The 27,591-nt window shown below is 40.4% G+C and overlaps 1 protein-coding gene across 1 annotated transcript in view; it reads left to right on the forward strand.

Moving 5' to 3' along the window:
* The window catches only part of bbs9 (Bardet-Biedl syndrome 9), a 154,748-nt gene extending 128,425 nt beyond the window's left edge, over positions 1-26,323 (forward strand). Inside the window, exon 21 of the mRNA XM_084557708.1 lies at positions 22,552-26,323. Coding sequence (XP_084413834.1) covers positions 22,552-22,913 — 362 coding nt within the window. The 3' untranslated portion in view covers positions 22,914-26,323. The remainder of the gene's footprint in view (positions 1-22,551) is intronic.
* The last annotated feature ends 1,268 nt before the right edge of the window (positions 26,324-27,591 follow it).

A 27,591-nucleotide genomic window follows, 5' to 3' on the forward strand; every position in this document is an offset into this window, starting at 1 on the left:
ATGAATGGACCATTTAGAGTCAATGGTGAGAGACGGATGCACCGAGAAAGAGACAGGCAGCATGAGTGTTTAGTAACTCAACCCGAGCAGTAATCTTTTAGGAAGTTTAAAATTAATCAGCAATTATAGGTGCAGTGTATTTACTTCTAACCACTGTCCTAATCTTGCATTTATGCTGTGTTGATATGATGGTTACGCATTAGCATGTAGTGTAAACCCCTGTGACTGTATTGTTTTAACAGTTGACAATATATTTTTATACACATATTCCAGTCAGTCACTGTGAGCTTATGACTACTCTGTACAGACATTGTGTGGTCAAACTGTGGTGTGTGATCATCAACCGCACTTTGCAGCATCAAACCCACCGATGTTTGGGTGTTTTAAGAAATAAAATTGGGGGAGAAACAGTTTTAAAGGTTATTGATTGACTGGTTACCAGCTGAAATCACATTCATATAAACTGGCCATATAAACACTGCACATATTAATCACAGGGAAGTGTGCCGAGTGGGTTACCAATGGGATAAGTTTCAAAGGCATCTCAGTCCTCCAACTTCTCCATCTCCATCTGTGAAGTGAGCTGGCACTATAAATATGTGGCTATCTTTACGCCACAGTCATATGTCTGTGCATGCATACATTCATTAATCCATACATGTATGATATCTCAGCTTAACTCATGTACTGAGCACATACATGTCCGCAGTTGACTTCTTATTTACGTTACACACACATACATCAGGAATAGAGTGTTCCACATTTATTTCTCCTGATAGTGCAGCTGTTTAAGATGTGGAGTTTTATAGAGTGCAGGAAAAAGACATGATAGGATGGATGGATGGATGTATATATTGCTGTTTATTTTTTGTTACACACTTCAATAGAGCCCTATTAGTGGAGACAGGATTTGACAGAGGCCATGTGCCTATTGTATAAAAATCAAACACATGTCCAGCATTCCTGTTGTCCATGTGTTTATGATTGTATGATATGTTTAATATGCACTCCTTTATCAGACAAGACCACCAAGTCAGATTAATTTCCATATTTGTAGCCATATTGGTTACACCACGGCTGAACAGTACCATTGCATAAGGAACAATGCTGCATCGTGAACTGATATCTAATCTATCTTTTATTCTCTTGGTTTCTAGATATCATTGAAATATACAAACATACTATCTAACATATAATTTTATTTTATTTTGTTGATCTGTGCAAAAACAAAAATGACCAAAACTCATTCTAATGACACCAAAGTGTTGCAGTTTGGCAGCTGTATAATGCTTTGGTTGATTAGCAATGTGCATGGACAACTAAGTATGATTAGTTGTCAGTTGTTAAACAGGGTTTATGTCGGAATTGAACTTACCCTGTGTAGTTTTACTTGATGACTTGACTTAACAGATAAAGGTTATATTTACATTCAGTGTTACTCAATCAAATACACTGTGTAAATCCTTGAAAAGACATGTCGAGTGCATTTCCCTCCTCATAAAATGTTGAAGTATTTTAAATCAGCTAACAAGAACACATATATTACATAGTTCAACATATATATTTACTACTCTACTCTACTTTTCTTCTGACTTGCTGATGAGCTCAGACAATAGCACTGTGAGTAAGTAAGAGATTGGGGAGGCCTCAGCAAAAACACAAAAACAACACCTGCCTTCAGCCCCTCCAAACACACACATTTCACAGTCTGTGTGTGATCACACAAAAAGTCCCAGTGTGCTTTTGTTAATTGGAGGACAGAGAGTTACTGATGAGAGACTTTGCACATGGTGTTTGTGTATCAGTGCCCAGCACACTCTCCCGTCACCCCACCACAAAATAAGACCTTTATTGTTGTACAGATAGATGTGGACTTGTTGTCATCTATAGGTTTACAATACAGGGATGCTGACTGTGGCAAAAACCAAGCAACAAAACGAAAATAACTGTTTCTCACCTCGTAATTTCAAATGCACGTTGTACAAATAGAAACACATACACTTAGCCAGTGGCTGTGAAATTGACGGAAAGAGAACAAACAGGGAGTTGTTTTCTTTAGAGAAAGTGTCACAACCGTTATTCATCTTCACAGCCCACAACACACACTCAACACACACTTCATTTTTACCACTGTTCTGACAGTGCTTGTGTTCTTTGAGTTCTCACATGGACAAACATTCACTCAGATGCCTCATAAGTCTTACTCTCGACACACGTATGCAGACAAAGACAACAGCATGCTCCCACACATCCACATACAGCCATAACTCGGAATCTCCTCACACGTGTGGACACAACTACGGACTTTTTGCCTGTCGACACTCTTGCACTGAAGTCTGTGTGATAAGGTGGACTGTGAGACTGTGTTATCTGTTGAGTCAGCGCTGCCTTTAACACCTCTTTGCACCTCTCTCTCTCTCCTCCCACCAGTAAAAATTCTTAAAGGTCAGAATTCTTAAAGGTCATCTCCGATTAAAATCACCTGTCTATATGTTTTTTTTTTATTATTTTATGCTAGAAAACAGCGACATAATGCTCATGGCTGAGCATTTCCTCCCTGCAGTCTCAAGAACAAAGATTTAGACAGTTGTGATTAAATACATAACAAACTTAAGAAACTAATCCCATCAACTAGCTCCCGTGGGGCTTCATTTTGAAGACCTAAATACCCTTTTACAGACACTTTCTGTTTCTGAGTTTAAAGCACACCTGAATGTCTCTCTTTACAAGGATATTAACTTGTCAGAGCTGGCAATCTAGAGCAGGGTTTATCTAACATTAGAAACACATTATTGGCTATAAGCTTATCTTATGAGCCTTCAACCTGACTGCTCAAAAAGCAATAAATAAAAAATGTACCAATACCATTCTGACTTGCCAGATTCAAGTTAGCCATGTGCAGTCTGACCACCTCCTTGTTCCTTGTCGGAATCAGTTTGTGGTTAGAACATGTATAGCTAAATTACTCCAGTAGTATAGTCAAACATGAGCAGGTATGCTTGAGATAAGAAGAAATTTGCAAGGGCAAAAGTTGTAGCGTTACATATAATCCACTTTAAATCATAAAAGTATAATTTTCATGGAAAGAACTTTTAATTATGCAATTTTTTTGAGCAGAGACTTTAGGGATATAAACAGTGACTGAAAAGAAACTTTGATGCAGAAGTCAGCAAGATTGATTGGCGCCTTGGATCCGTAACTACGTTTGAGCTTGTCTCAGCTGTTTTTAAATTGCTCCTGTTTTGCAGGCTCTAGTTCAGGAGCTGTGGCTTCAGAACAAACACAATTACTTGTGAATTCAAATGAGTGCTGGTCGTTCACACTCTTTGTGTGAACAGGAGGGTAAGACATCAAAGAAAATGTTGCAAAATGTTGAGCAGTACCACCTTGGTTTGTTCATACATGCTCTTTGGGTCTGTGCTGTAGCTGAAACAACGATGAAGACGTTCAGTTAAAAATTAGACTTAGACTTAGACTTCATTTGTCATTAAGATATCCATCAAAATGAAATTTCGGTACAGCAGGAATTAATTAATTAAAAAAAATGTCTTTTCAATCATGTCTTTTCAAGTCTGGATCATGACACGAACCAGATTTGGCTGTTTATTTTTTAGGTGCCAATTTTCCAATTTCTGTGTTTATGTTGTGTTAATATGTGGCTCATAAAAGTAAATAAAACTGCTATGGTGCCATTGTGCAACAGCACCATGTATCTTAATAACATAATAATCAACTGCTCAGTGCAAAAAGCTCAGCATTATGGGGAACTTAATAATTAATAAAAGGACACAGGCTAAAATTCATTGTTGCACTATTATATTAACAAATTGTTAAACATTAATCTTCAGTTAAATGACCCTTATTCAGTATAAGAACAGTCACACTGAGTGCTAGCCCAGGTCAAGTTGACAGTTTGTATTTGTTCCCACAATTCCACACACTTCCTGTTTCCTGTTTAGCTCCCAACCTTATCTCAAACTATAAATTTAGGACTGTGTGGGACTGACTGTGTGTATTTTGGTTTGTTCCTCACTCGATTAGATTAGCCAAGGTAAAATAAATTAGTCAAATCCAAACAGCACAAACAATGAGCTCACTAGCGCACAGCGTTTGGCTCGGGAATGTCTGTGTGATCTTTTGTTAGAATTTTTGAAAGGATCATGAGAGTGTGCGGATCTTTGCAGTGTGTGTCTGAGTGTATTTTGGGGTATGTGTGAATGTATGTGAGGTGCTGTGAAATGATGGATGCACCACTCTCTAGATGATGATGATGAGTATCTTCAGATCCAAAGAGGACAGGCAGGCTGCCAGACACAGCCCTCTACAATTAGACTACACTGACCACAACACACAGCCAGGGCCTACACACCCTTTATATGAGCTGTAGTTATTTAAAAAAGATCCAAAATCCTCACTTGTAGTATAAATACATTGCCACTCACAAGCTTAGATGCACATCTGAGGTTTGAATGTCAGCCATTGCTCTGTGTCTCTTCAAGCAGTTAACCAAAAATTTGGGTGCAATTTGGTTTTCTTGGAGGATAAGGCTGGAATAATACTATATATTTTTCTTATAAAAAGACCAAAACCAGCGAGGGCACAGAAAAATAACATATGCTAGGCTTTGGATGCCAAGACAATATTTACTACTTGGATCAACTCATTGCTGGATTTGGTCTTTTCACAAGATTATTTGGCCATCAGGAAAATATGGAGTATTGCCAGCACAGTTGTTTAAGTTTATTTTTTGTAGGATCATGCAGCTGATGACTAAAATGGGGATATCATGCCTCAAGATTTTCAGTTAGGCAAGGCAATTTGCCTTTTTATTATTACAAGCGGTTAAGTAATTTGGACACAAACAACTTCTGACATTAACACCAATAACTAATAATTAGTACGTGTTAGCAAACTTTGACACACACAGTATAGTGTTGATATTTTGTGGCCAGTTTAAATAAATCTTGTTTTCTGGAGTTCCATTAATAAATGTATGCATGGCAAATTGTATTTATTTTTCTTTTAAAAACGAATTTTCAACACCATCTATCATGCAGTGAAGTGTTGTTTTTGTATTTTGTGCTTTGTGTAGCAGTAAATTAACGTCATATGTGATGGTATAATTCCACTGTGTAACAGCAGCACGTCTGTTAAGTGTGTGTGTGTGTGTGTGTGTGTGTGAATTTTCCAGGTATGTGTTTGTACTTGGATTTACGGATGCATACTTTGGTACTCGTGTATTTTTCTGCAGGTGTATGCATGCGTAGATCTGACTGTGTGAGTTGTATTCATTAAGGTTGCTCTGTTTGGTTTGCAAATTGTGTGTCTGTGTGTGTGTCTGTGTGTGTGTGTGTGTGTGGAATGCAGACTGCCACCAGAGCCTCAGATTTACTGGCGGAAACACGCTGCCAAGAACAGGAGTGGTCAGATTAATCACTTGTCTGTGTGTGTGGGTTTGTGTGTGTTTACTGTTGTAGCCATTGTAGAAGTTGCTCATAGATGCACAACTGCTCTATAAAGTCTAAATTCAACTGTTACGCTTTTATCGTGACTTTATGACAGAATATTGAATCTGGATTATTGTTTTGTCATCTTGTCTTTGCTGTGCACCATACTTTCAGCATATGTGTTTAAATGTTGTGTATTTTTGATAAATAGTGCTTTGTAAATGTTTGCATTCAGTGAGTAGAACATTATGCAAAGGTGATATAGATTCTTGTCCATCCTACCACATAATCCAGAAGGTGTTTGATCAGGTCCAAATTTATTTTGCAGTGCTACATTGACCCCAAATGCACAACCATTTTACTTTTACTTCCTGAAAATTTTGCACACTATTGTACTTTAATGATTAGTGGAGGGAAATTTGATAATCATTTTTTTTAATTCGGCACAGCTATAGAGACTGAAGCTGAGGCACAATGCAACACTCAAAAAACTGTATAAAAGGCTGTATAAAAGTCAAAGTGTATCTGTGTGTGTGCGTGTGTGGTATGTGGGTGTGGTTGACTGCCTTTTGAATGTGTATGTAAACCAAAAGTGAGCACATGCTCTATTTATCCATCCACCACCTCCCTGCTTGTGTGTGTGTGTGTGTAGATGAGTAGCATATTTTGCTGGATCACTTACACACACACACACACACACACACCCATGCACACACCTCTCTTTCTCACTTTCTTTCAAAGCACAATATTCATTGTTCAAATTGTTTTAATAGATTTTTTTGTGGAATTTTGAGAATTGCTGTTTTTGCATCAGTTACTTTTGTCCCAGATCTAAAAATGGAGCACCAGTTGCATGGCCAGGTACTCCAAAGGTTAACTGATGATTCTAAATTGGCCATAGTTGTGCATGTGAGTGTGCATGGTTGTCTGTCTTTCTGTGTTGGCCCTGCGATAAACTGGAGACCTGAGGCTCCAGCCCCCCGTGATGTTAGAAAATGAGTTGCAGTATATTTCACAGAAGACAAAGATCCCGTTCAAGATACAATTTTAAGTAGCTACTTTTAAGTAACTAATAAATGTAGTATTGTAATGAGCTGTAATGTTCCTGCTTGTGTTTACAGTCTGGCTCAGGTTCACAGCCAACTGTTTGGAGCTGTGATTACAGGACTGCAGCAACAATTTACATACAACTGAGAGTTTACTGGTGTGGGCGAGAGAGCAAGATAGCAGAAAAGAGAGAGAGAAGGAGGGACAGGAGAAGAGAGGGGAGAAGGAGGCGGGAACTGAAAATGAAGCGTGAAAGTAAAAAGGGAGTTAAGTTACTATGTAATTATACAGTACAGGATGTTTACTATCGGTGTGTGTGTGTGTGTGTGTGTGTGTGTGTGTGTGTGTGTATGCCTCTGTGGAGATGAGAATACCATCAGTGTAAAAACTTAGGTCTGACTGGCAGCAGGGATTTGTTTATCACATATTAGTCGGAGCTAGAATATGACTTTTTATACCTTTTAAGGCTTTGCTGTTGAAGATGGAGAGAAAGAACAACAGTGTCAGCTCGTGCAAAAGCTGTGTTGTGTTTTTACTGCTTGGTGAAAACATTAAATTAACGGGAAAGAGCTTTTCTCTCGTGTGTGTGTTTAAGGTAAAATGTCACTGAAATAACTGAATAATTCCAAAATAATATTGAGAATCACTTGAGGGATGTTTGTGGAATTCATTTAGTGTGTTTGTGAAAGAGCTCTGTGTGTTTCTAGTTACAACTTTTCCGCCAGTTAATTCAGTGGAATAAAGTGTGTTTGCAGTAAATTTGGGGTGTGTGTGTGTGTGTGTGGTTTACTAATGATGGGCAAATCTGGTGGACATAAATCTGGCAGCCTTATACCACACACAAATGCACACAAATGCACACAAACACAGAGTGTGAAAGAGTACTTTACCGTACACTGTCAGTCTGTCAGTGATGACTTCATTAGGATATTTAGTCATTACAACTGTGGGGAAATACTGCATTAATATGCATTAGAATTAAAAATAATTTCCATAATATCTGTCAAGCTCATGAGGATCTTGTCACTGCACAGCAGGTCAGTGTGCAGAGTGTGCACTTCTGTGAAATCTACAGATAAACTTCCAGTTAAAGAATTGTCCCAATAATAACTACCAATAGTGCTTCCCAGGAAGGTATTGAGACATTTTTAATCCAATTAATCCAAACTAGGGCCGGGACTCGATTAAAAAAATTAATCTAATTAATTAGAGGCTTTGTAATTAATTAATCGAAATTAATCGCATTTTAATCGCATATAAATATTTGACCTGAGAACAGTGAGAAGTAATTTTTTTCATATGGATTTTTAGTATACCATTGAATAATGACTAAATTTCCCATCCACGGGGCCAACCAAAGCGGTCTCATCAGCTTCTTCTTTCATGTTCACTGTGGTTTGTTGTTGTCTGAAGTATTGAACAGTGTTGCCAACTCCTGAGGAAAGGAAAGTAGCTATTGGCTGTCCTAAAAGTCGCTAAATGACGTCATCGGCTAATTTGCATAATTTACCTTTTGGATGTAATTGTGATGGACGCTGTATTATTAACGCACCTCCTTTATCCGGGCTTGGTATTGGCAAAATGACTCTAAAGAGACACTCTGGCACAGTAACTTAAGTTTTTTTTTTTTTTTTTTTTTTTTAGTTTTCTTAAGTTTGGTTTAGTTTCTAGCCTACAAGTCACAGGCACAGAAGAACATGAGCATTTTTTGCCATAACTAGAATATTTTAAACATTTTTTGAACAAACGGTTTTTACTTGACAAAATTAACAATCTAAATGGATTATTATTTTATTATTTATTTTAGTGTGACAGTGAAGAAACATTTACATCGCGCTCTGTAAACCAGGGCGCGATCAGCGGCAGCTTTGCGCATGCGTCATTCGTTTGCAGTCTGGACGCGGTGGCGTGGTTCTCCCTCTCTGCTCTGACCGCTGCTGCGCGGGGCTACTGTGAGACTGACGGCCTGTGAGTGCTTTGGGACGGGAGAGGGGCTCACGGCAGCACCCGCTGCTTGTTGAGGACACTGGTAATGAACGTAATGAACGCTAGTTGGTGCTCCAGTATAATCGGTCCGCCGAAACTCATCCAGTGAGAAACGTTCCGCGGTGCAAAAATAAGTGTGATTAAAATGCGTTAAAAAAAATTAACGCGTTATTTTTGTGTAATTAATTAATCTTAATTAACGCGTTAAAGTCCCGGCCCTAATCCAAACCACTGTGGTTTGTAGTACTGTTTAGACTCCTGTCTAAAGTCTGTTTCAGTTATTATCCATTATTCAGTGTTGGTCAGTACTCACTCTGTTGGGTACTGATTATGCTCTGGCAAAGATCTGTCCCTCTGATTGATTGTAGGACCATCCAATTGCATGCAGAGGTATTTTTGTTCTCTGCATATGTTGAAACACTCCATAACAAAATCCCAATGTTTGACCATTTGCTATAGTAGTAAATTATCATGAAGTAATAAAATTATCAACATTGTGGCTGATTTTGTGTAATATTAGCATTTATCTATTCAACACTTTATATATTATCTATATATATATATATTAGCATTGGGAGGTCAACTTTCAGAAACCGTAGACTGTATTCACATGACACCTATTTTCGTCTGAAGCCAGGGGTCATCACATTTGATGATGGCAAGATAAAATGTTGTATTAGGCCCCGTCCACACGGAAACGCAAATACGCCAAAACGGAGGTTTTTTTAATCGTTTTGGCCTTTCGTCCACACGTATCCTGTAAACGCATAGCCCTAAAACGCACTTTTCTGAAAACGGGTCCCAGGGTGGAGAAATTCGAAAACGCAGCTCCTGCGTTTTCTTGTGGACGGGGAAAACGGGAAAACGATGACGTCATCGCCACACTCCCGAGCAGCCTTCCACATCCCCGCGAGACGTCTCGTAACAACATCAACAACAATGGCGGACTACATGCTAGTTTTCATGCTGGAGACGATATAGAGCCTATTAGGGTTACTAGGGCAAAATATCATGCTCCTGTGCCACCATGCTGAGCAAAAAAGGCGATTTGTAAACAGCGCTCAAGCTTTGTGCGCATGCTCCGCATCTTCCTCTCCGTTTTTGGTGAATTTCTGAAACCGAAACAGCGCCACCTATAGGCCTGGAATAGGAAGTAGCGTTTTCGGTCGTGCTGAAACGGACCTGTGTGGACGCGGATATTTCTTGAAAATATGATCGAAAACGGAGAGGGAAAAGATCGTTTTCGTACGTGTGGACGGGCCCTTAGTTGTTTGGTCTGAAGTAATGGTCTGTGAGTGTAGGCAAAATTAACTGAGAAAAAAAAGAAAATCAAAAGTAGGAGAAGTTCTGTTCAGGGATTATTTGAATGCATAGATGTGCAAGAGAAAGGGTGGATGTATGGCTTTCCCCTTCCAAGTACAAAGTCTCTTTGTTTTACCCAGCAGGGATCAGAAATATTACGTCATGGTTTCCTCCCTTCACTCTTTTTTTTTCTCGTTAGAGATGTGGTGAGGTGAAATGTATCTTTGGCGCAAGGTGGCAGGAGAGGAGGAGGAGGAGGACAAGGATTGGTGGCTTACCACAATTCAGTTAACAAACATACCCACCTAACCAGGGCTGCTACGGGTCCTGGAAGAAAGCTGAACAGGTGTCCATGCAGAAAGCAAAGAGAAGGAAAGGAGGAATGGAAAGAGTTAGGAGAATCAGAGAGGTGGAAGGGTGGTGTAAAAGAAAGGGGGAAAGGGAAGTAGCCATCGAGGAGAGGGGAGAGGGTTGGATGGAGACCAGAAGAAGAGGAAGCGATGGAAGAAACCATGGCCTGTTAAGACAAGAATATAGGGAGAACTAAAGAAAAGCCAGGGGATCACCCAAAATTGAAATAGGGAGAGAGAGGGAGAAAAGAAGAGGTAAGAGGTGAGGAGGAAGGAATGGAAGGTATGAGAGAATAACAAATAAATCTGATCAGAGCTGTTGTTTTTTTAGCAAACTGTGTGAGCCCAGTTTCTTTAAAAAACAAGATTTATAGTCCACTGTTGTCCTTGCCTTATACGCTTGACACTCAACTTCTGTTTCTCATGTCAAGATTAATACCCCAAGAAGTTGTGGTGTTAATCTGAGTTTTATTTCATGGCAGCCTATTTGATGTCTCCCCATTTACCTGCTTTAACTGAGTGTGTGGTCTGTGAAAACCTTCCTGTATTGTGTGTGAGTGAGTGTGAGAGACTCTGTGTAGCATTTAATTTGTAGACTCTTAAGTGGTTTTGTGTACATGTTGTAAAGTGTGCCTGTATATACACTGTGGTATCCCTCAGATCCTCAGGGGTCTTTCGGCCTGGTTTGGAGGTTGGGGAAGGGGGTGTTTGCATGCAGGGTTTCCCTCAGCAGGGTGCTTCTTCTGTGGCTAGCCAGCCTGGGTGTAGCCCCTTCCTCCCGTCGCTCCGCATGAGCGACAAGGAAAACACCCAGCTCCCTAAAATATGAAAAGGTTTGAGAATATCTGCAAATATTTTTATAATTGGCTTCAGGGGACAGCCGAGGTTGCAGGCATGCTGGTTCTGCTCTTTCCATGTGTATTTCACATGTTGAGAGTTTCATTGATGCTTTCATCCTGGAGAGAGTTAGAGTGAAGCCATCTGCAGGATGAGCCGTAAATTCAGCAGCTGGGAGGTTAAATTGAACAAAAAAAAATTAATTGATTCTTGGCTGCATTACAGAACATAAAATAAACTATATTGTATTAAAATCAATGTCACATTCTTGGATGGAAGATATGAGATGACAGCAGCCAACACACAGTAGGCAATCATGACATAAAGTTGTACACTGTCAGAGTGTAGGAGAAGAACAAGAGTCTTCATCTGCAAAGAATATTAAGATTCACACAGCAGTGAGTACACTCAGAGCAGTGGGCAGCTTTGTGCAGACCCTGGTGAGCTCAGAGGGTTGCCTTGCTCAAGAGCACCACAGCTGCGAATCTTGGGGGTTTAATAAGCACTGCTTATTTACACCACCCACAGACATCTAGCCATTGGAAGCAATGTTGCAACAGTGGGCAGATTTTACAAACCTTCATCCCTAATGAAAAGCCATTAAACAGAAACAATCTGTTCACATCAGAACTGTTGCTGGCAGTAGTTTCCCATATTTAAAATCTCTGGGTCAAACTGCGCGGAAATCTGTGTTACAGCATAACAATGAGAAAGTGTTGTTTCAGACCAAACGAAGTCAAAGCGTTTGTTGACGGTAAATAGTTGAATAGTGAGTGTCTGAAAAAAATACTTGGAGGTAGGTTTAACCATTTGTAGGACACGGATTAAGGAAAAGGTTTAGAAACATGTGGTTTTCACCCAGCCAATCAGCAAAGATCAAGGTAACATTCCCAGGTCTAATGTGGTCTTCAGGGTCCACCTCTGCATGAACACTGAGTGTAACTGCTTCATAGGTACCATGAAGAAGTGTCCTAATGTTGTCTGATGTGATAATGTGTATGTTGACAAGTGCCTGATTCAGCGCATGTCCTAATAGTAATACATGTTTATATTTGTTTGCCACTTAAAGGCAAGGAACTATACAGTATATGGTAACTTCATTGACCTTGATTTTCTACATGAAAATCAAAAATTTCGAAAAATGTCACCAACATAAAAAAGTCCTTTTATGTCCTACAATAACACTCTAGGGTTGAAATTTAGAATAAGTATTTCAATGAGTGCCTATAAAGGGTTAATCTCTGGAGCTGCAAGAAAACATTGTGCACCACTGTTTTTACAAAGATATGAGCTGAACAAAACACAGAGTGTAGGATAGAAGACAGCTGACAGAGGGTTCAGCGATGCTCATTGTGCTCATGTTCATTTTAACATTCAACTTGATATAAGGAGTAGATTGATTAAATGTGACAATACACAATGGAGGAAATGAGAACAGTGCTCCTATGTGGTTACTGCATAAACCATTCATTCAGCAAGTCAACCGCGTAGCAACTTGTACTCTGGACACCATCATTCTCAAGGGGTCCTTGAACTTTAAAGATTGACAGACACATAAGCTATTTAAAAACTAAAACCTGTGAGATTCTGGTTACAAAACTGAAGATTTCCCCCGACCACAACATCTTATTTCTGCATTTCTGGTTTATACAGGCAGCCAGAGAGCTCGTGTTTCATCCTCCCGCTGCTTTCACAGTGTGAACGTGTGTGAGACTTAACCAGACTGAAAATACAGCCTCACACACACACACACACACAGGTTATATTTTTAACAAAAGCATTCTTGGCATTTTGGTGGGTGTGTGTGGTACAGTGGGATTTCTGTAAAACCAGGCATTGTGCATGCTTGTCGGGCTGTTCTGAGAGTGTATGACTCTGCAGGCATTTTGGGTACTTCTTATCCATATACAACATCATGAGGGAGACATCCGAGAAGAAGGAGTGCTGCAACAGATGATACGGGCACCCGAAGATGCTGACTTCAGCATTCAGTGCGTTACAGAGATAGACAGACAACCTTAAACTGCAACCAAGTACCTTGAAAATCTATGTGCAAGTGTAGAAGTGCACTTTATATGGCATTCATTGGTAAATAAAAACTTTGTGTTGCGCTAGTTTTGAAAGCATCCTTGTGTGTGTGTGTGTTTTGTCATAGTAAACAACTGTTAAAACACTCTCCAGGGATGGACTGTTGTGTCTCAGAGCAGAACAACAAGCAGACCACAACACAGAAGCCAACCAAGCACACACGTCCACTCTCTAGATTTAGAATCCTGCGTTTTAGTATGTGTGCGTATGTTCACATGTGCCGTCGTCAAATTGCACGTGTGTGTTTAGGATGTCACATAATTTCGTATAAGGTATTTGTAAACTGTATTCAAATTGAGTTAACCTGTGTGTGCGTGTGTGTGTGTGTGTGTACAACTCACCCACTGTTGTAAATGTTCTCTGTGATGTGGCGGGCTGTATTTAGGCAGAGTGCAGAGAGCGCCGAGGAAGTTGATGAAGGCGTGTATGTGTGTGTGTGTGTGTATGTTTGTGTGTAACAGTGTGTGTTTGTGTAAGACAGAGAGGAAGAGATTTTATGTCACCACCGGACCTGGAAAACTTTGTGTCCTTTTGTATCAGGCCAAAACGTTGGTTCTTTGGACTGGCCACTGTATATTTTTCTGTACATTATATATATATATGTGTGTGTGTGTGCGTGTGTGTGTTGGTTAGTAGCAGGGCGTAGCTGAGCAGAGAGAAAATATCTTGGCTGACCACGGGAATGAACCCACCCACTATACCACACCCAGAGAGAAAGAGAGAGAAAGAGCATGGTCTCATTCAACCTATCTCTCTCTTTCAATCTTTGTTTCTCATTTGTGTTCCTTCATTCCCTGTCTCATTTAAAAACATAAATTACCCTCTTCCTGTCTTCCTTAATTCGTACCATTTCTGTATCCACCTCTGTTCCTTCCTTGGCCTTTGTTTTATTTTCTAATTTTGCTTCCTCTTGTATTCCCTCGTCTCTTGTTTTAGGCTCAGACACCAGATTCCCTTTTGAATCCAGTTCCAGATTGGAACTAATTGGAACTAAACTGAATTTTTAATCTACAAGAAGTAAAGTTAAAAAAGATTCAGATAGCAAGCATTTTATTTTAAGCCAACTTTGAATTGTCCTGGTAGAAACTACAAATGTTTCTGTAAGTAAAGGCTCAAAATGAATTTCTACCTGAATTTTACCTAACCTTTCCAAAGGTACACATTTTTGTTGCTGAGTCGTAGGTTGCTCAGCGGTTGGTTGCATGTCCAAAAATTGACAGACTTGGTTGGGCAAATAATGAAAACAGCTTTAATGTAAAGCTCAATCTGTTTTCAACACCTCCATGACACTGTACCTTGAAAGTTCCAAAACATACTCGCCCTAGTTTGCATGCAGAAAATTTGTGAGGCAGAGGGGTTCAGTCCACCAGACACTTTGGTTAAAGCATACTGGTGCATTAGCTGGTCAGAGCATGGTGCTAATAACGGCAAGGTCATGGGTTCAACCCCCGTATGGGCCAGCCAAGTTGGGGGGCTGTGAAGTAGTGGTTAGAGGTGCAGCTTGGGACGAGGTCCCAGGTTCATCTCCCGTCATGTCCATGGCTGAGGTGCCCTGAGCAAACATCTAACCCCCAAACTGCTCCCTGGGTGCAGTCCTTAGAGGCTGCACCCCACTGCTCCAATTGTACACACTTCTGTGTGAACAAATGGATGGGTCAAACAGCAGGAACTGAAATTTCCCCATTGCAGGACAATTAAGGGTTAATTTTTTTTTTATTATTTATTAAATTAAAGGGCAAAGTTCAAACTGTTGTCTGATTAGTAATATCTAGATGGCCCCGAGTCTGTGCTCAGCCAAAGACTGACAGGAAATTAAATGCCACTCTAAAGCACAATTATATAACAGATTTAAAACAAAAGATGATTTGTGTATAACTATAGAATCAATATGTGTTCTCTGAATCTGAGATACATTGTATGTCCTATTATTTTCAGCAAAAATATGTTAAAAGTTAAAGCTATTTATGCAGAAAGAGATTTGTAATTTAAACAGTACTGGATTCAGTTTCTATAAACTGCTTCCTAAACCCTTTTCCGGTTCACAAAGACGCTCCCCATCATCAGTGTCAGATGCAGACTGCAATAATAACCAGTGTGTGTGTGTGTGTGTGTGTGGGTGGCTGAATGCCCATCTCCACATAAATATCCATTTTGTTTCGTGTTTTTTTTTTTCCTGCACGTACAGTTTGGTTGTGTGTAAATCTCCACAGGAGGTGAAGCACAGGGCTCAGTCTTAGCTGAACACACACATACCCCTAGGACAGGCCTGCTGTGCTTCAGCAGCACATTCCACAGCAAGAATAGTATTAAATACTGCTTTGCCCATCTACTGTCAAACTCTCTGACGGTTTCTCTCTTACACACACTTTCCTTATTCTTTAGCATCATGATTTTTTTTTTGTGTGATGCTTGAATTTAGGTGATTTATTTTGTTGAACTCAGCTGTTCCTGCGTCATCTGTGCTTTCTTTAGTTTGCTGGCTGTTACGTTTCCCAAAATGTCATCCCGAGGTCACTGAAGGTTCTAAACTCGTGACTTACAACCGTGTCTTTTGTACGTGAGGAAAATAATCTCTCCATTAGGAATACAAAAGTCCAAAACTTACATATTATAAAATAAGGTCTTAATGTGTGCAGATCAATTAATATGCCATCATATACTTGGCGTGTTGTGCCTTAAGCAGGAGAATGGACATTGTATTTGTGTGTGAGGGACAGTGTGTGTTTAGTGTGTTAAGTTAGTTGAGTAGCCATGTTTCTTTCTTTTGAATAATATTCTGTCTGTGTCGTGTTTACAGTATGAGTGTGTGCGCCTCTCTCTGCCTCACACTCTCTCATTTCCCACGCTGTCGACTACGCAGCTTTGTTTTTAAAGTTCACATAATGCTATTGTGTCCTGTCCGACCGCCTCATCTAGACCACACAAACACACAGAGAAAAGCACATACAACAGGCAGAAAGGCTCACAAATGCACACTCTTAGACACACACTGCAGATCTGATCAGTCAGTCCTTGGCAGATACCCCCTCCCTCTCTTCATACACTCTGCAGAGTAGATTCTGTAAATCTGGATGCGGGCTATCTGTGCGGCCTCCTCTATTTTGACTACGGCTCCCTGCAGATGAATGCAGCGCCGCGATCCGTCGCTAACACATGAATCCAGGCGGAACATGTGGGCTTTGAACGCAGCGCAGATAGCGTCGCTCTCATTATCTTATCGACACACTGACTTTTGTTGCTGTGGTTTTTGTTTTTGTCCCACGAGGAACAAACAAGTGTTGCCCTCTAAACACCGGTGAAGCCAAAGAGCCAGAATATGTTGAAAGCATATCTTGTTTTAGGATAATTAAGTGAAAGAGAACATGTCAAGGGGATGTCACTGAAGAATTATAACTTGGTAAACACTATAAATGCCTGCCATCCAATCCACCCGATTCCCAAACAAACAGAAACCTGTTACTAAATAAATAATGAATAAAAGTATGGGCTTGTGTATATTCAAGCCCATATTTACTCCATAGAAAGTCAGGTCTTTCACAACCAAAGTTCCTATTCATCATCTGATGTCCCCACAAATGACCATTTAGTCTTACTTTGACAAATAAACTGAAGGCCTTTTGAAAAATTGGGGTGTTTTTCAACAAGGACATTATATTATAGGAAATGTCCAAGATTAAAGCAGCATGGAAACTTGTAGAAAGTACGTCTTTATATTTCCAGAAAGTTCAGCTTCCTGCTCGTTGCCCCCAAGCCTTGCATCAAGCTGCTTCCCTGCAGCAGCTGGGTGTTCACTGAGCATTACTCATTCACTTTTCCCATCCACAGTTTACCATGGGATTTGAACTGGCAACCACAAACCCAAATCTTAGTAACACATATACACACAAAAAATGATTCCATTACAGAAAATAATCATACAGCTGAGGTACAATTACCACAATGAACTAATAAACCATCTTTGTTCAAATTAAAACACTGTAAAATGAATATGGAAACATGGAAACCCAAACTTAAAGTTGGACTCGACGCACAACCAGATACCTCAGTTACACAGACGCTTCTGACAAACCACACAAGGGCAATCATGTCATGCGGGAAGGCAGCATCTGCATGAGCGGGGTAATTGGCCAATATTTTTCTTGCTGAGAAGCGGGTTCTTAAAATGAAACACCTCCTCTGTAATTTGGGAGAACAATAATGTAATAGATTTATTCCCCAAAGGATAATTCACTGGAGCCAGTGATGTGCAACGTAAGGAACTACATTACCCACAGTTTCCTGTCAAGCTGATCCCATCCAGACATGGTTATAGCAGGTTCACATGGGATTAAAATGGCTGTGGTAATCCTGACGAAAACCATTCATTCATTTCCAGGTAGCTCCTGTCCCACGTGAGAAGGGTTTAATGTCACTGCGATCCCGACGGTTCAGTGCGATGTGGAACACCGGCCTCTGCTCTGTTTAGTCTGCGGACTTCTACGTTGTTAGTTTGTGGTAGTAGCAGACTGACAAGATGTGACCTGACCCCTTTAGATTTCCATACAGGAGGGAAGCTGCCATCTTGTCTTACAACGTCAATGTTTATCAACTCCTGCTACCAGTCCCTCGAGGACCTGGCTCTCACACACACTTTTATTTCCTGCTTGGAGAGTAAAAATGAGAGCCTAGGAGAGGACGGTGGCTTCCCTGGGAGTTGGGAAATGGTCTTGACATACACATACATGGAAAGCTTCCACAGATCTGGACATTTTGCTCTTATAGTGTTATGTATTATAGTGTTATGCTACACAGGTCCGACATCAGAGTATCTTGTATCATTCCTGCCCAAACTCATGTTCACTGACTTCTTAACTAAGACGTTTAACAACTGACTTCAAAAGCAATAAATCAAATCAACATTAAAAAATTAACCAGTAATAACAATGAAAACCATTTAACCACCACACTGAAAGTGACAGATACAACTAAAACAACTTCTGTAATCAGCATTTGAGTAATAAAAATGTATAAAAAATCAAATGTACTCCACTAACAATAGCAAATCTTGTAAAGTGGAAAATGTGTGGAAAGTTATTTTTATGGGAGCTGTCCATTCAGCACCACAAACTAACAACAGCCATAACCTGGCTATTATTAGCTTATAGCAAATAATAACAGTATGGGCACACATGGTGACTAATAAATGTCAATGTATTCTCACACAGAAAGGCCAAAGATATGTCTGAGTTCATTTTGAAACCGTGTTGGTGCATATAGTAGCTTATCACTCAAAACTAACAATCTTAACTGAGTTGCACTTCTTGAAAATGAATAAATTAATGACTAAATTGATTTAGAGGTTTAGACTCAGCGCCACAGAGGCCTGCTGTTTTACAATATTGTCAGAAACACAGAGGTCAAGGCATGCAGATTGTTTTTGCTCTATCTCCTGAGGTATCCATGACAAATCCAAGACTTCTGCCTCCACCTTTGGGTCTTTTGAATTTGGTTTGTGGCAAAAAATTACAGAGATTTCTAAGCCTGAAAGAAAATTGACGAAAGCTGTCTGCTTAACTAGATGCTAGGTGAACTGCCTTTTACGGTGTCTGTTAACCATAGTGGATAACATGACACTTCACCAAAGAAAAACCTCAAAATGAAGTAGGAGACAGTGGGTCACATTTATGTGGCTTTTCTTCTATGAAAACAAGCCAAAAAGGTGATGACCGTTGACCTTTGACACCGAGCAGATGAAGTTTTGACCTGTGCCTCCAACATTGATTGTTTACCTGCCTTCAGAGAAAAGCAGCCACAGTCAACAGATTTACCATCAGTGTTAATCTGAATGGACAGTACTGGGTTTAGTTCTGAACTCTGACACCAGACAGAGGAGTTTGTCAGACATCGGCTGTCAGACTTGACCACTACCAGGATCAGTTTCAGGTTCAACTCAGGTTCACGCTTATGGCCATTTTCTTTTTTTTCCCATAACTATCCCTGTCTCACGCTACTGTTGGTTTTGTAATGGCTAATGATGTTTTCTGTGTTCTTGTTTTTTTTTCTGTGTGAAATTGCTTTGCCAACTGCTTTTCCCATGATTAATGATTGACCTTTTAACCTCAAATCAGATCAGTTTTCCTCCGATGACCTTTGTAGAATGTATCCATTAATCAATACATAAAGCAATCAGTCGCCATGTTTGTTAGATTAGAAGAAAACCATACTGCCAGTCTGACATCTGCAAACTAAAATGTAGTCCAAAAACAGGCTGCAGTTGATATTAAAATTAATTTTTTTTTCCTTGGATGACTCCTTATTCTCCATTGCATCTATTCTACATTTTATAAGCTTTATAGCTTGTAATTTGTAGGTGAGCTATATACATTCTTGTTTGGAGTTTGCATTGAAGGACCAATTACTATTACAATGTGTTCTAGGATTAACCCACTTTCATACACTAATGACTAATGACAGTCATTAAGGGCCTGTTCAGACCTTGCATTAAGATCTGATCTGGGCAATCCGATCACGTAAAAGTCAGATGTGAACAACCCCAGGACGCATTTAGATCACGTTTGAGAGATCCGATCTCTGACTACATTTAAAAGTGGTCTGGGTCTGGGTGTCTGCATTCCTTTTGTAGTGTGAACGCAATGCATCCTGGGCCGCATTAAAGACCTCCTATACTCAACAGAGGTGCTCCTGTTTCAGTGGAGTTTTACCTCATTCATTCAGAAAAACACACACAACCACTATTATAAATGATCACCTGAAAAGGAAAAGGTAGCGTAAGTGATGTTTGTTCATTAGTAATGAGAGCCCTTTAAAATATTCTGTCCATGCAGCTGGTAACTAACTAAATAGTAAATAAATCTAAGTAAACATTTACAAATAAAAGTATTTAATATGAGTACACAAGTGTGTATGTTCTCAGTTCTAGAGCAGTGGTAGTGATCCATTAGAGACAGCAGCTGTTATAATAATTCTACCTCACCCCAGATGATGTTGGGATTGAGATCGGATCTGGAGACACATTTGGAGACACGTGCTAATGCCAGGTCTGAACAGATGTACCTAAAGCTGGTCACTTGCGATCGGATAGCCCAGATCAGATCTTAGTGCAAGGTCCCTGCAGGCCCTAAGACACACATAAAACACTGATTCACACATATTGTCACGGTCTCTTAACTGCACACACAAAGACACAGATGTACATGTATTCAGTTATATTTACAGACACACTTGTTCTTTGTGGCACTTATTTCTTTATAGCTTAACTGCTTAGATACAGACACACCCTCACCCAACATTTCTTTCATGTCAGACTGTAAAAGTTCTGAGGTCACACAGACAGAGACGGAGGGGGAGAATTTGCATGTCAAAGTGAAAATTTGCACTCTTGCAGAAGCAATTTGCGGGCGACTATTTCTATGTTTGTGCTCCCAACTGATTTGTTCTCACTTGTTCTCTATGTGTAGACACATTGGGTGTACAGGATGTGCTCATGTTTGTACATACATGTAACGGAACGTCTGCCTGTGGTTACGTTTGCGATTTTTTGGCTATGCAGTCATTTGGAGGTATTTGGGGTAGGTGCAGAGACAAGTGGATTTAGGAGGAAAAATACAAGTAAGTCACAGGACCTTTCCAGTTACCGTAAAGCTTAATACTTTTTAGCTGCAAACTGACATGTAATCTTCCACTATTTTTGTTGAGCAGGTTTAACAAAAAAGAAAAAAATAGAATGATGAATATTACGGTATTGTAGCCAAATTCAGTCATTTTCTCTCTCTGATGCAAAATATGTGCTAGGTATGAGTTTTCAGAACATGTCCACACTTTATTATAAAAATTACGTAGTCAGCCATTTTCAGCCAGTTTAAGGAGGACAGTTTACGGCACCTGCCTGCCACACACACACACACACACTACCCGAGTCTCTCTCTCTCGTAAGCCCTAGACGATGAGATGTCTGATTAGAGCTTCTCTCTGGAGTCTGTGAACACACACACACTTTTGGAAAGCAGTCTGTTGTCTCCAACACGTACATGCGAAGACAGAAACATCCACACACGTAGACGCTTGTAGATACTTTTAGGGGCGGCTCTTGTATGGCAGTCTCCACGCACACACACGGTGAGATACCAGGCTGTAGTCTCCAGTCTCTAAACCCTCTTCGTTCTCATGGAGATAAGAAGTGTGTCTCATTGTTGGCAGACAACAGTCCTGTTATCATCTTATCAGACAGCCAATCCAATCTGGAGGAGGCGGGGCTGCAGAGTGTGTGTATGTATGTTGGCATGGGTGGGGGGTGACTTTGGTTAAGTAGGGGTCTTTTGTCATGCAACAGGTGCTGTTGTCACTCAATTTGTCTTCTTGTTAAAGGCTGCTGAGTGTTGCAGTGTGTTTGCATCAGTTTGTTAAAGAACAAAACCCAGCAGATTGTGCAAACATCAGTTAATCCTCATTCTTACTGCAGATGAACTGGCTTACAGTACAATATAACGGCCCATTTGAAGTGGTTCTTTGAGACGTTCTGAGGGTCATTACCATTTTGAGACCTACCTCGGTCCATTCTGTCAACAAATGTTTTAGTCTCCTGAAATCTGTGCCTGACAGCCATCATCTGCTGAGGGGTGGGACACAGACATTTACTAATCTTTCTGTCAAAACGACTGTTTTAAACCTCAATCCTGCTGCTATCTGTAATCACCTAAACACACCCGGATTCACAATATAGATCTTCTCATTTACATATTTTGTTAGGCTGCAGAACAACTATGAAACAGTAAATCATACTGTCAACAGTCATTCTAAAGCTGCTGCAGCACCACAATGGTCAAATCCCTATTTTGTAACCACGTCGCCATCTAACAAAATCAACATAAATCTCAGTGGCAATGACGCTGTGTTTTCGGCAATCAAAATCTGCATGTTTCACACAAAAACCGTGAGCTTTTTTTGGTGGATAAATGTGAAAACCCCAGGCTTTTGCTTTTGTGTAAACATAAACAAGCTTTTTGAATCTACTCAGACTTGGTTTTTGGTGCGCTGCAGCCTTCATTTTGAGTATTTCAAATCAAAACAGTACAGCATTTATCATTTTTCGGGACTTTCTTATAATTTGAGGTATATACTCCTGCATTGTTCTGTAATTATGCCACCTAAATGCCAGTTGGTGGCTGTTCAACTATGTTTCCTGTGCTCGTCCGGCCACTAAGAAATGCAGACGAGGAAATGCATTTTAGACCAATTGCAGTTGTTGCAGTCTGGATTATAATTTGTACGTCAGGGAGGTCAGTCTACGACTTAAATCTAGTTTGACATAAATCTAGTTTCTGACAAGAGAAACATGTAAATGCAAAATAAATACAAATAAATTGTAACTTGTTCCATATGAAGACATTACAGGTAATAAGTTTAATGGAGACCTGGGTCTGGATGTGATGCAGTGGAAGATATGGTCATTTATAGAGAGATGTTAATAGTGCTTTTATTTCTCTTTTCTCTTTCAGAAAAAGACAAAGAGAAGAAAGAAGTGTCCAGGACGTCCTCAGAGGCGACTGTAAAAGAAGAAACAGGAGGAGCAGAGGAGCCCATCAAGGAGGCAAAAAAGGAGAAAAAGGAGTCATCCAAGGAAAAGAAGGAGTCGAAGAAGGATTCGAGCAAAGACGCCAAAGAGCCCAAGGAGGAGTCAAAGAAGGAGTCTAAGAAGGAATCCTCTTCCTCTAAGGAGAAGAAGGAGTCATCGAAGGAGAAGAAAGAGAAGGACAAGGAGAAGGAGACCACCAAGGAGTCAGGGGAAAAGAAAGTGTCCAAGAAGTCATCTGTAAAAGTGAAAGAGAAGAAGAAGGAGCCAGAGGCTGGAGATGGCTAACAGGAGTTGTGCAATAAGCTCACATGATATGCATACAGACACATTAAAAAAAAAGTACACAAAATACATGTCTAAAATTCATATACATATAAATAATGAGCATGAAAACACAAACAAGGCCATGTAATTTGACACTGCACAGATACACACTCACATATGCACTCTAAATATATATATTTATATGTAAATATACTCAGTTAAGGTCACATTTTTCAGGCGCAGAGCAATTTCCTCCCAGACGCATATTTACAGTACATCTCCTAGTAATAGCTGATCCTCACACACGCACGTACACAGGCTGCTGAACCACACCACATCCAGTAGTTTTGGTGTGTGTGCTGGGCGATTGTGGTGAGGTCTGAGCCCTCGGAGAGTGAGGACGAAGGCAAGATCCTCGTCCCCGTTCTCAGACGTTTTCGCTGACTCTCCGCTTCCTCCTCGTCTTCTTCGTCTTGCCTCAGCAGCAGTTGAACCCGCAGCTCTGCACCTCCCTAATCCCGGTCAGGCCCCAAACCACCCCTCCGCCCACGCGCACTTCTGGATGTGACGTCGGACACGCCCTCTCGCCCCCTCGCGTGGCACCAGTCCTTGCCGGAGCCTCCTCCGTCTGTCCGCTAAGAATAAATTGCCCGACGAGTCCAGCCACCCTGCTGCTTCCGGGTAAGTCAAGGCCACATCCTACATCCACCACCGCTGCCGCCACTGCCCCCTCTGACCTCCTCCTGTGATTTTCTGGGACTCTCAAGGACATGTGGCAGCTGATGGACACATACTTGTTGCTGTGGGGTCAAACCTGAGACTGTTTTTGTGCGATGGAAACCAATAGGGCGTTCCTCCTGGAAAAAGCAGGAGGCAATCAAGAGTTTAACACCCCATCCTTTTTTGCTCATGTGCAAGACCATGATGAAAGGGAGTCTAGCTTAAACAGCACCATACAACTATACTATCATAAGAGGAGCAATAGAGGAGGAATAGAGTCTTAGAATTAACTGCACACAGTAATAAAATATGTTTAAAGATCAGTTCACTTAGAGTAATGAAACATATTTTCTACCTAATTCAAGTTCTGTAAATGCTCAGATGCAGCTGACATTGGAAAGTTGTGCAAGAGGGGAGTTTCCAAAGCTATCTAACAAGAACTTCTGACAGAGCACAGTGGCTCCTTTAAATATTACAAACAAAAGTCTATTTAAAAAAAGTTTATGCTGCGTTTTTCAAATACCACTCTGTGTATCTGTTGTGGGGGTAGTGGAAGAAATCTGGGAGACAAATATCTCAAAATCTGGGCTTTTTCAAACCAAAATTGGCTGCGTGTTTAGAAACCAGGAGAGGTAAGAAAGACGAAGGATAAAAAAAGACAAGAAAAGAGATAATTCAGAGGTTATCCTGCAGAGAAAGAAATGTTATATTTAAAGACTGGTGAGTGTAGTGTGCAGTTTAAAATGTAACATGTGTACAGGCTTTTGGACACACACACACACAGCTCTGAGCTGTATTTCTGCCAGAATTGAAGCTCATAGTCTTCAGCCATAGATTATATGCCAGGTTAACCAACGACAATCCAAGCAGCTCTACGCTACACTTCATTTCCACTACAACCATTGTGTCCATGTGTCCAACCTCAGCCACTCTGTCCACTGGGAAACTTATTTTTTAGCTTGTATTGTGAAACAGATGCCTGTTTGCCGTGCTGGTCAAGACTTCTGCTGATGTTAATTCACACAATTCCGATATAGTTTTGCTGTATTTTCTGCTTTTTTTTAGTTTTTTAAAAATGTAAATATTTGCACAGAGGAAAAGGCAGATAGACTTGAACCAGCATCAGCTCATCCATGCCAAGACAGACCGATAGACAGAAGATAGACAGAAGTCTGTGATGTTACAGGAGTTTCCACTGGACACAAGGTACTACATGTTACTGTTTCAGAATATTTTAAATGTTTGTAATATAGAGTAAGTTTTGTAAAGGTTGTGTTAGTAATTCAGGTCTACTGTTCCAGGCTCCTGTTCTGAGTCTGCTTTTATAGCCACAGGTCATTCCCCAAGGAGAGTTCCTGCATTTAAGAATAACTGACAACTTTGTCTTTAGCGTGCAGCCTGTAGAGGATCCCCAACCGTCAGAATGAAACAAGCGTTATTTATGAACTATTTAGTAATAAAAGTATTCTACTCTAAGTAATAACAGCCTTCTGTTAGTGATTTGTCAAAGAAAATGTTTCCCTCTGCCTCTGTCTATAACAAATATCCGGATTGGAAGCCATCTGTGTGTAAATGAATGTTAACTGTGGACAGTAACCTTTCCCTCAGAGTTCTGCACTGGGTCGTCTTCCTTCTAAGCTGATGTGAGATTTTACACGCATGTTTGTATCCCTACCAAATTTAAACCAGCACTAATGAAAGAATGAACCAGGTTTTCATCAGCTGCATGGGTCTAGTAAATAACCAGTCGTAAACACAGCACCTGACATATCACTGGACTAAAATGATCTTGATGACTGGACTTTAAAATGATCAGATCAGCTTCAGCCAAGCCTGATCTCTTTTTTTTTACCACCATAAACCAAAACCACGTCCCTATACCATCAAAACATCTTCTTCTTCCGTTTCAGTGGTAGTTGCCTAGTGTCAAAGCTGCCATAGAAGAAGAAGCAGAAGAAGAGGACCCAGCATCAGGCATATTTTGTTGTGGAAAATGAAGTAAATCAGACAGCAGTTTGTATTGTTGTAAATTGTGCAGTGTGGATGTTTGGTGAGGTGGTAGTAGGAGATCGTCGTTCAGTACAACCCAACTTGATTCACCATCTACAAAACAATCACAGAACATGATACATCAAGTACACTCGAGCATTGTCTGCTGTTTGATGTTGGACTGGTAGTATACTACACTGTTGCCCATAAAGTTGGAATCATTTTCTTTTCAGACACATTCCTCTTTGTATTCCTGTTTATACACATCAGTTATGTTTGGAAGAGATTGATCCATAAAGTTTTGTACAATGCACGAAGTTCCTCACTGGTACATTTATTGACATATTACACCACCCAGTCTCATTGAACAGAGGGATATCATGGGGTAATATCAGTTCGGACAGCTGATAATGCTTCCTTTGTGTCTTCTTCCTCTGCTTTCATGTTCACATTGTCGTGCTTCTTGCAGCACTGCTGGTCAAAAACTGCACCCTTAAGCTGGAGTGTGTCCATGTATGTAGACTTCTGCTTGCTGTGCTTAAATCAATGTCATTTTATCCGCGATGTTGATTTAACGACACAAGCACGACTTAGGGGAAAGAAAAGCTGCAACATCTTTTCCGAGTTTCCTTCTTGGAATTCTTACATAAAGAACCTTTTCACTGAGGCAACCGAGTGAAATTCTGACTTCCCATCATCCCTCAAACTCAGCGCGATTGTTACGTTTCTCGGTTTCCCGAGTTGTGGACAGAGCTTAAAAACCAGCCCAACACTTGTCAAGTTGATGAACAGGGCTCGGTCTGACGACGTTTGAAGTGACTGCTTTTTGTTTTTTCTTTGCCTTTCTTTTGGGCTCCGCGGCGAGATCAGCGGCAGATTGGGTGACGGTGCTAGAGCTGATCTGCCGCTGTTTAATTTGGCAGCAGCTCTGAGTGGGTGTGCGTGTAGGAGCGCTGCAGATAGAGTTACACTGCCGCAAAAACCCTCTGGATTTTTGTTTGTCTTTCTTATTTAGTCAAATATTTTCATGTCACTCAACTGGTATCTACTATTACTTCAATTTCTTCAGTTTTGCTCCCTGCTTTTCTCTCTTAGTGTCTCTTATTTCCATCTCTCGCTCCTTATCAGCTTGTTCTTTTCCCTTTTTTCAACTCTGGTTTGGGGTTTTCATTTCCTCTTTCTCTAACTCTTTCTCAATCTCTTTCTTATGGTCTCCATTATCTTCTTTCATCGTCTCTTGTAACTTTCACCCTTTGCTTCCTCTCTTGCGCCGTCTTATGCTCTTTCCCACCGCTGCATCCCCCCATCTATCAACCCTCACAAAATTACCAGCCTCCTCTTTGTTATTTTTTTCCTTTTCCAGTGCTCTTTAGCCCCTTCTCCACCCACACAAACCTTTCTAGGAAGTCTCCTTTCAAGACCTCAAAAAGAAGAAGTTCCGTCTTTAGATCTTTGACCATGTTTCCAGCTCTGAAACAAACCCTGCATCCAATGGCTTCAACTGTTTGGAATTTGGTTTTGATATGGTTGGATGAATGAATGAATACAGTGTCCACGCATTACACAACCAACGTGTTTGGGTACAGACAAAAGGAAAATGGTCATATGAAATTGATTGAAATAGACATAAAACAACCTAAAAGATTCATTTGCTTTTGCTCAGAAAAATGATCCAAATGTTTTAATTCATCACTTTGTCTTCACTCAGTTTATGATTTTATCACAAAATGACAAAATTCCTATTTTAGTCCGTGCTGACTTAAAGCTGGGGAGGCACTGCATTTTTATTTGATCCCCGTCAGTTTTGTTCTCTGACAATTCCAAAACACTCTATTCATGGGAAGATGACTGTCTCCAACAGTGCTAATCAAAACAAAGAAGAGCAGTGTTACATTGTGTTTTACTACCGTGATCAGAACACATAAAAATATGGCGCTACGGATTTGGAAAGTCAGATGTAGACAGTCTCGTAGATCAGCTTTACACCACA

Source organism: Chelon labrosus (genome assembly GCF_963514085.1).
Source record: "Chelon labrosus genome assembly, chromosome: 12".
In the NCBI taxonomy this organism is placed as follows: Eukaryota; Metazoa; Chordata; class Actinopteri; order Mugiliformes; family Mugilidae; genus Chelon; species Chelon labrosus.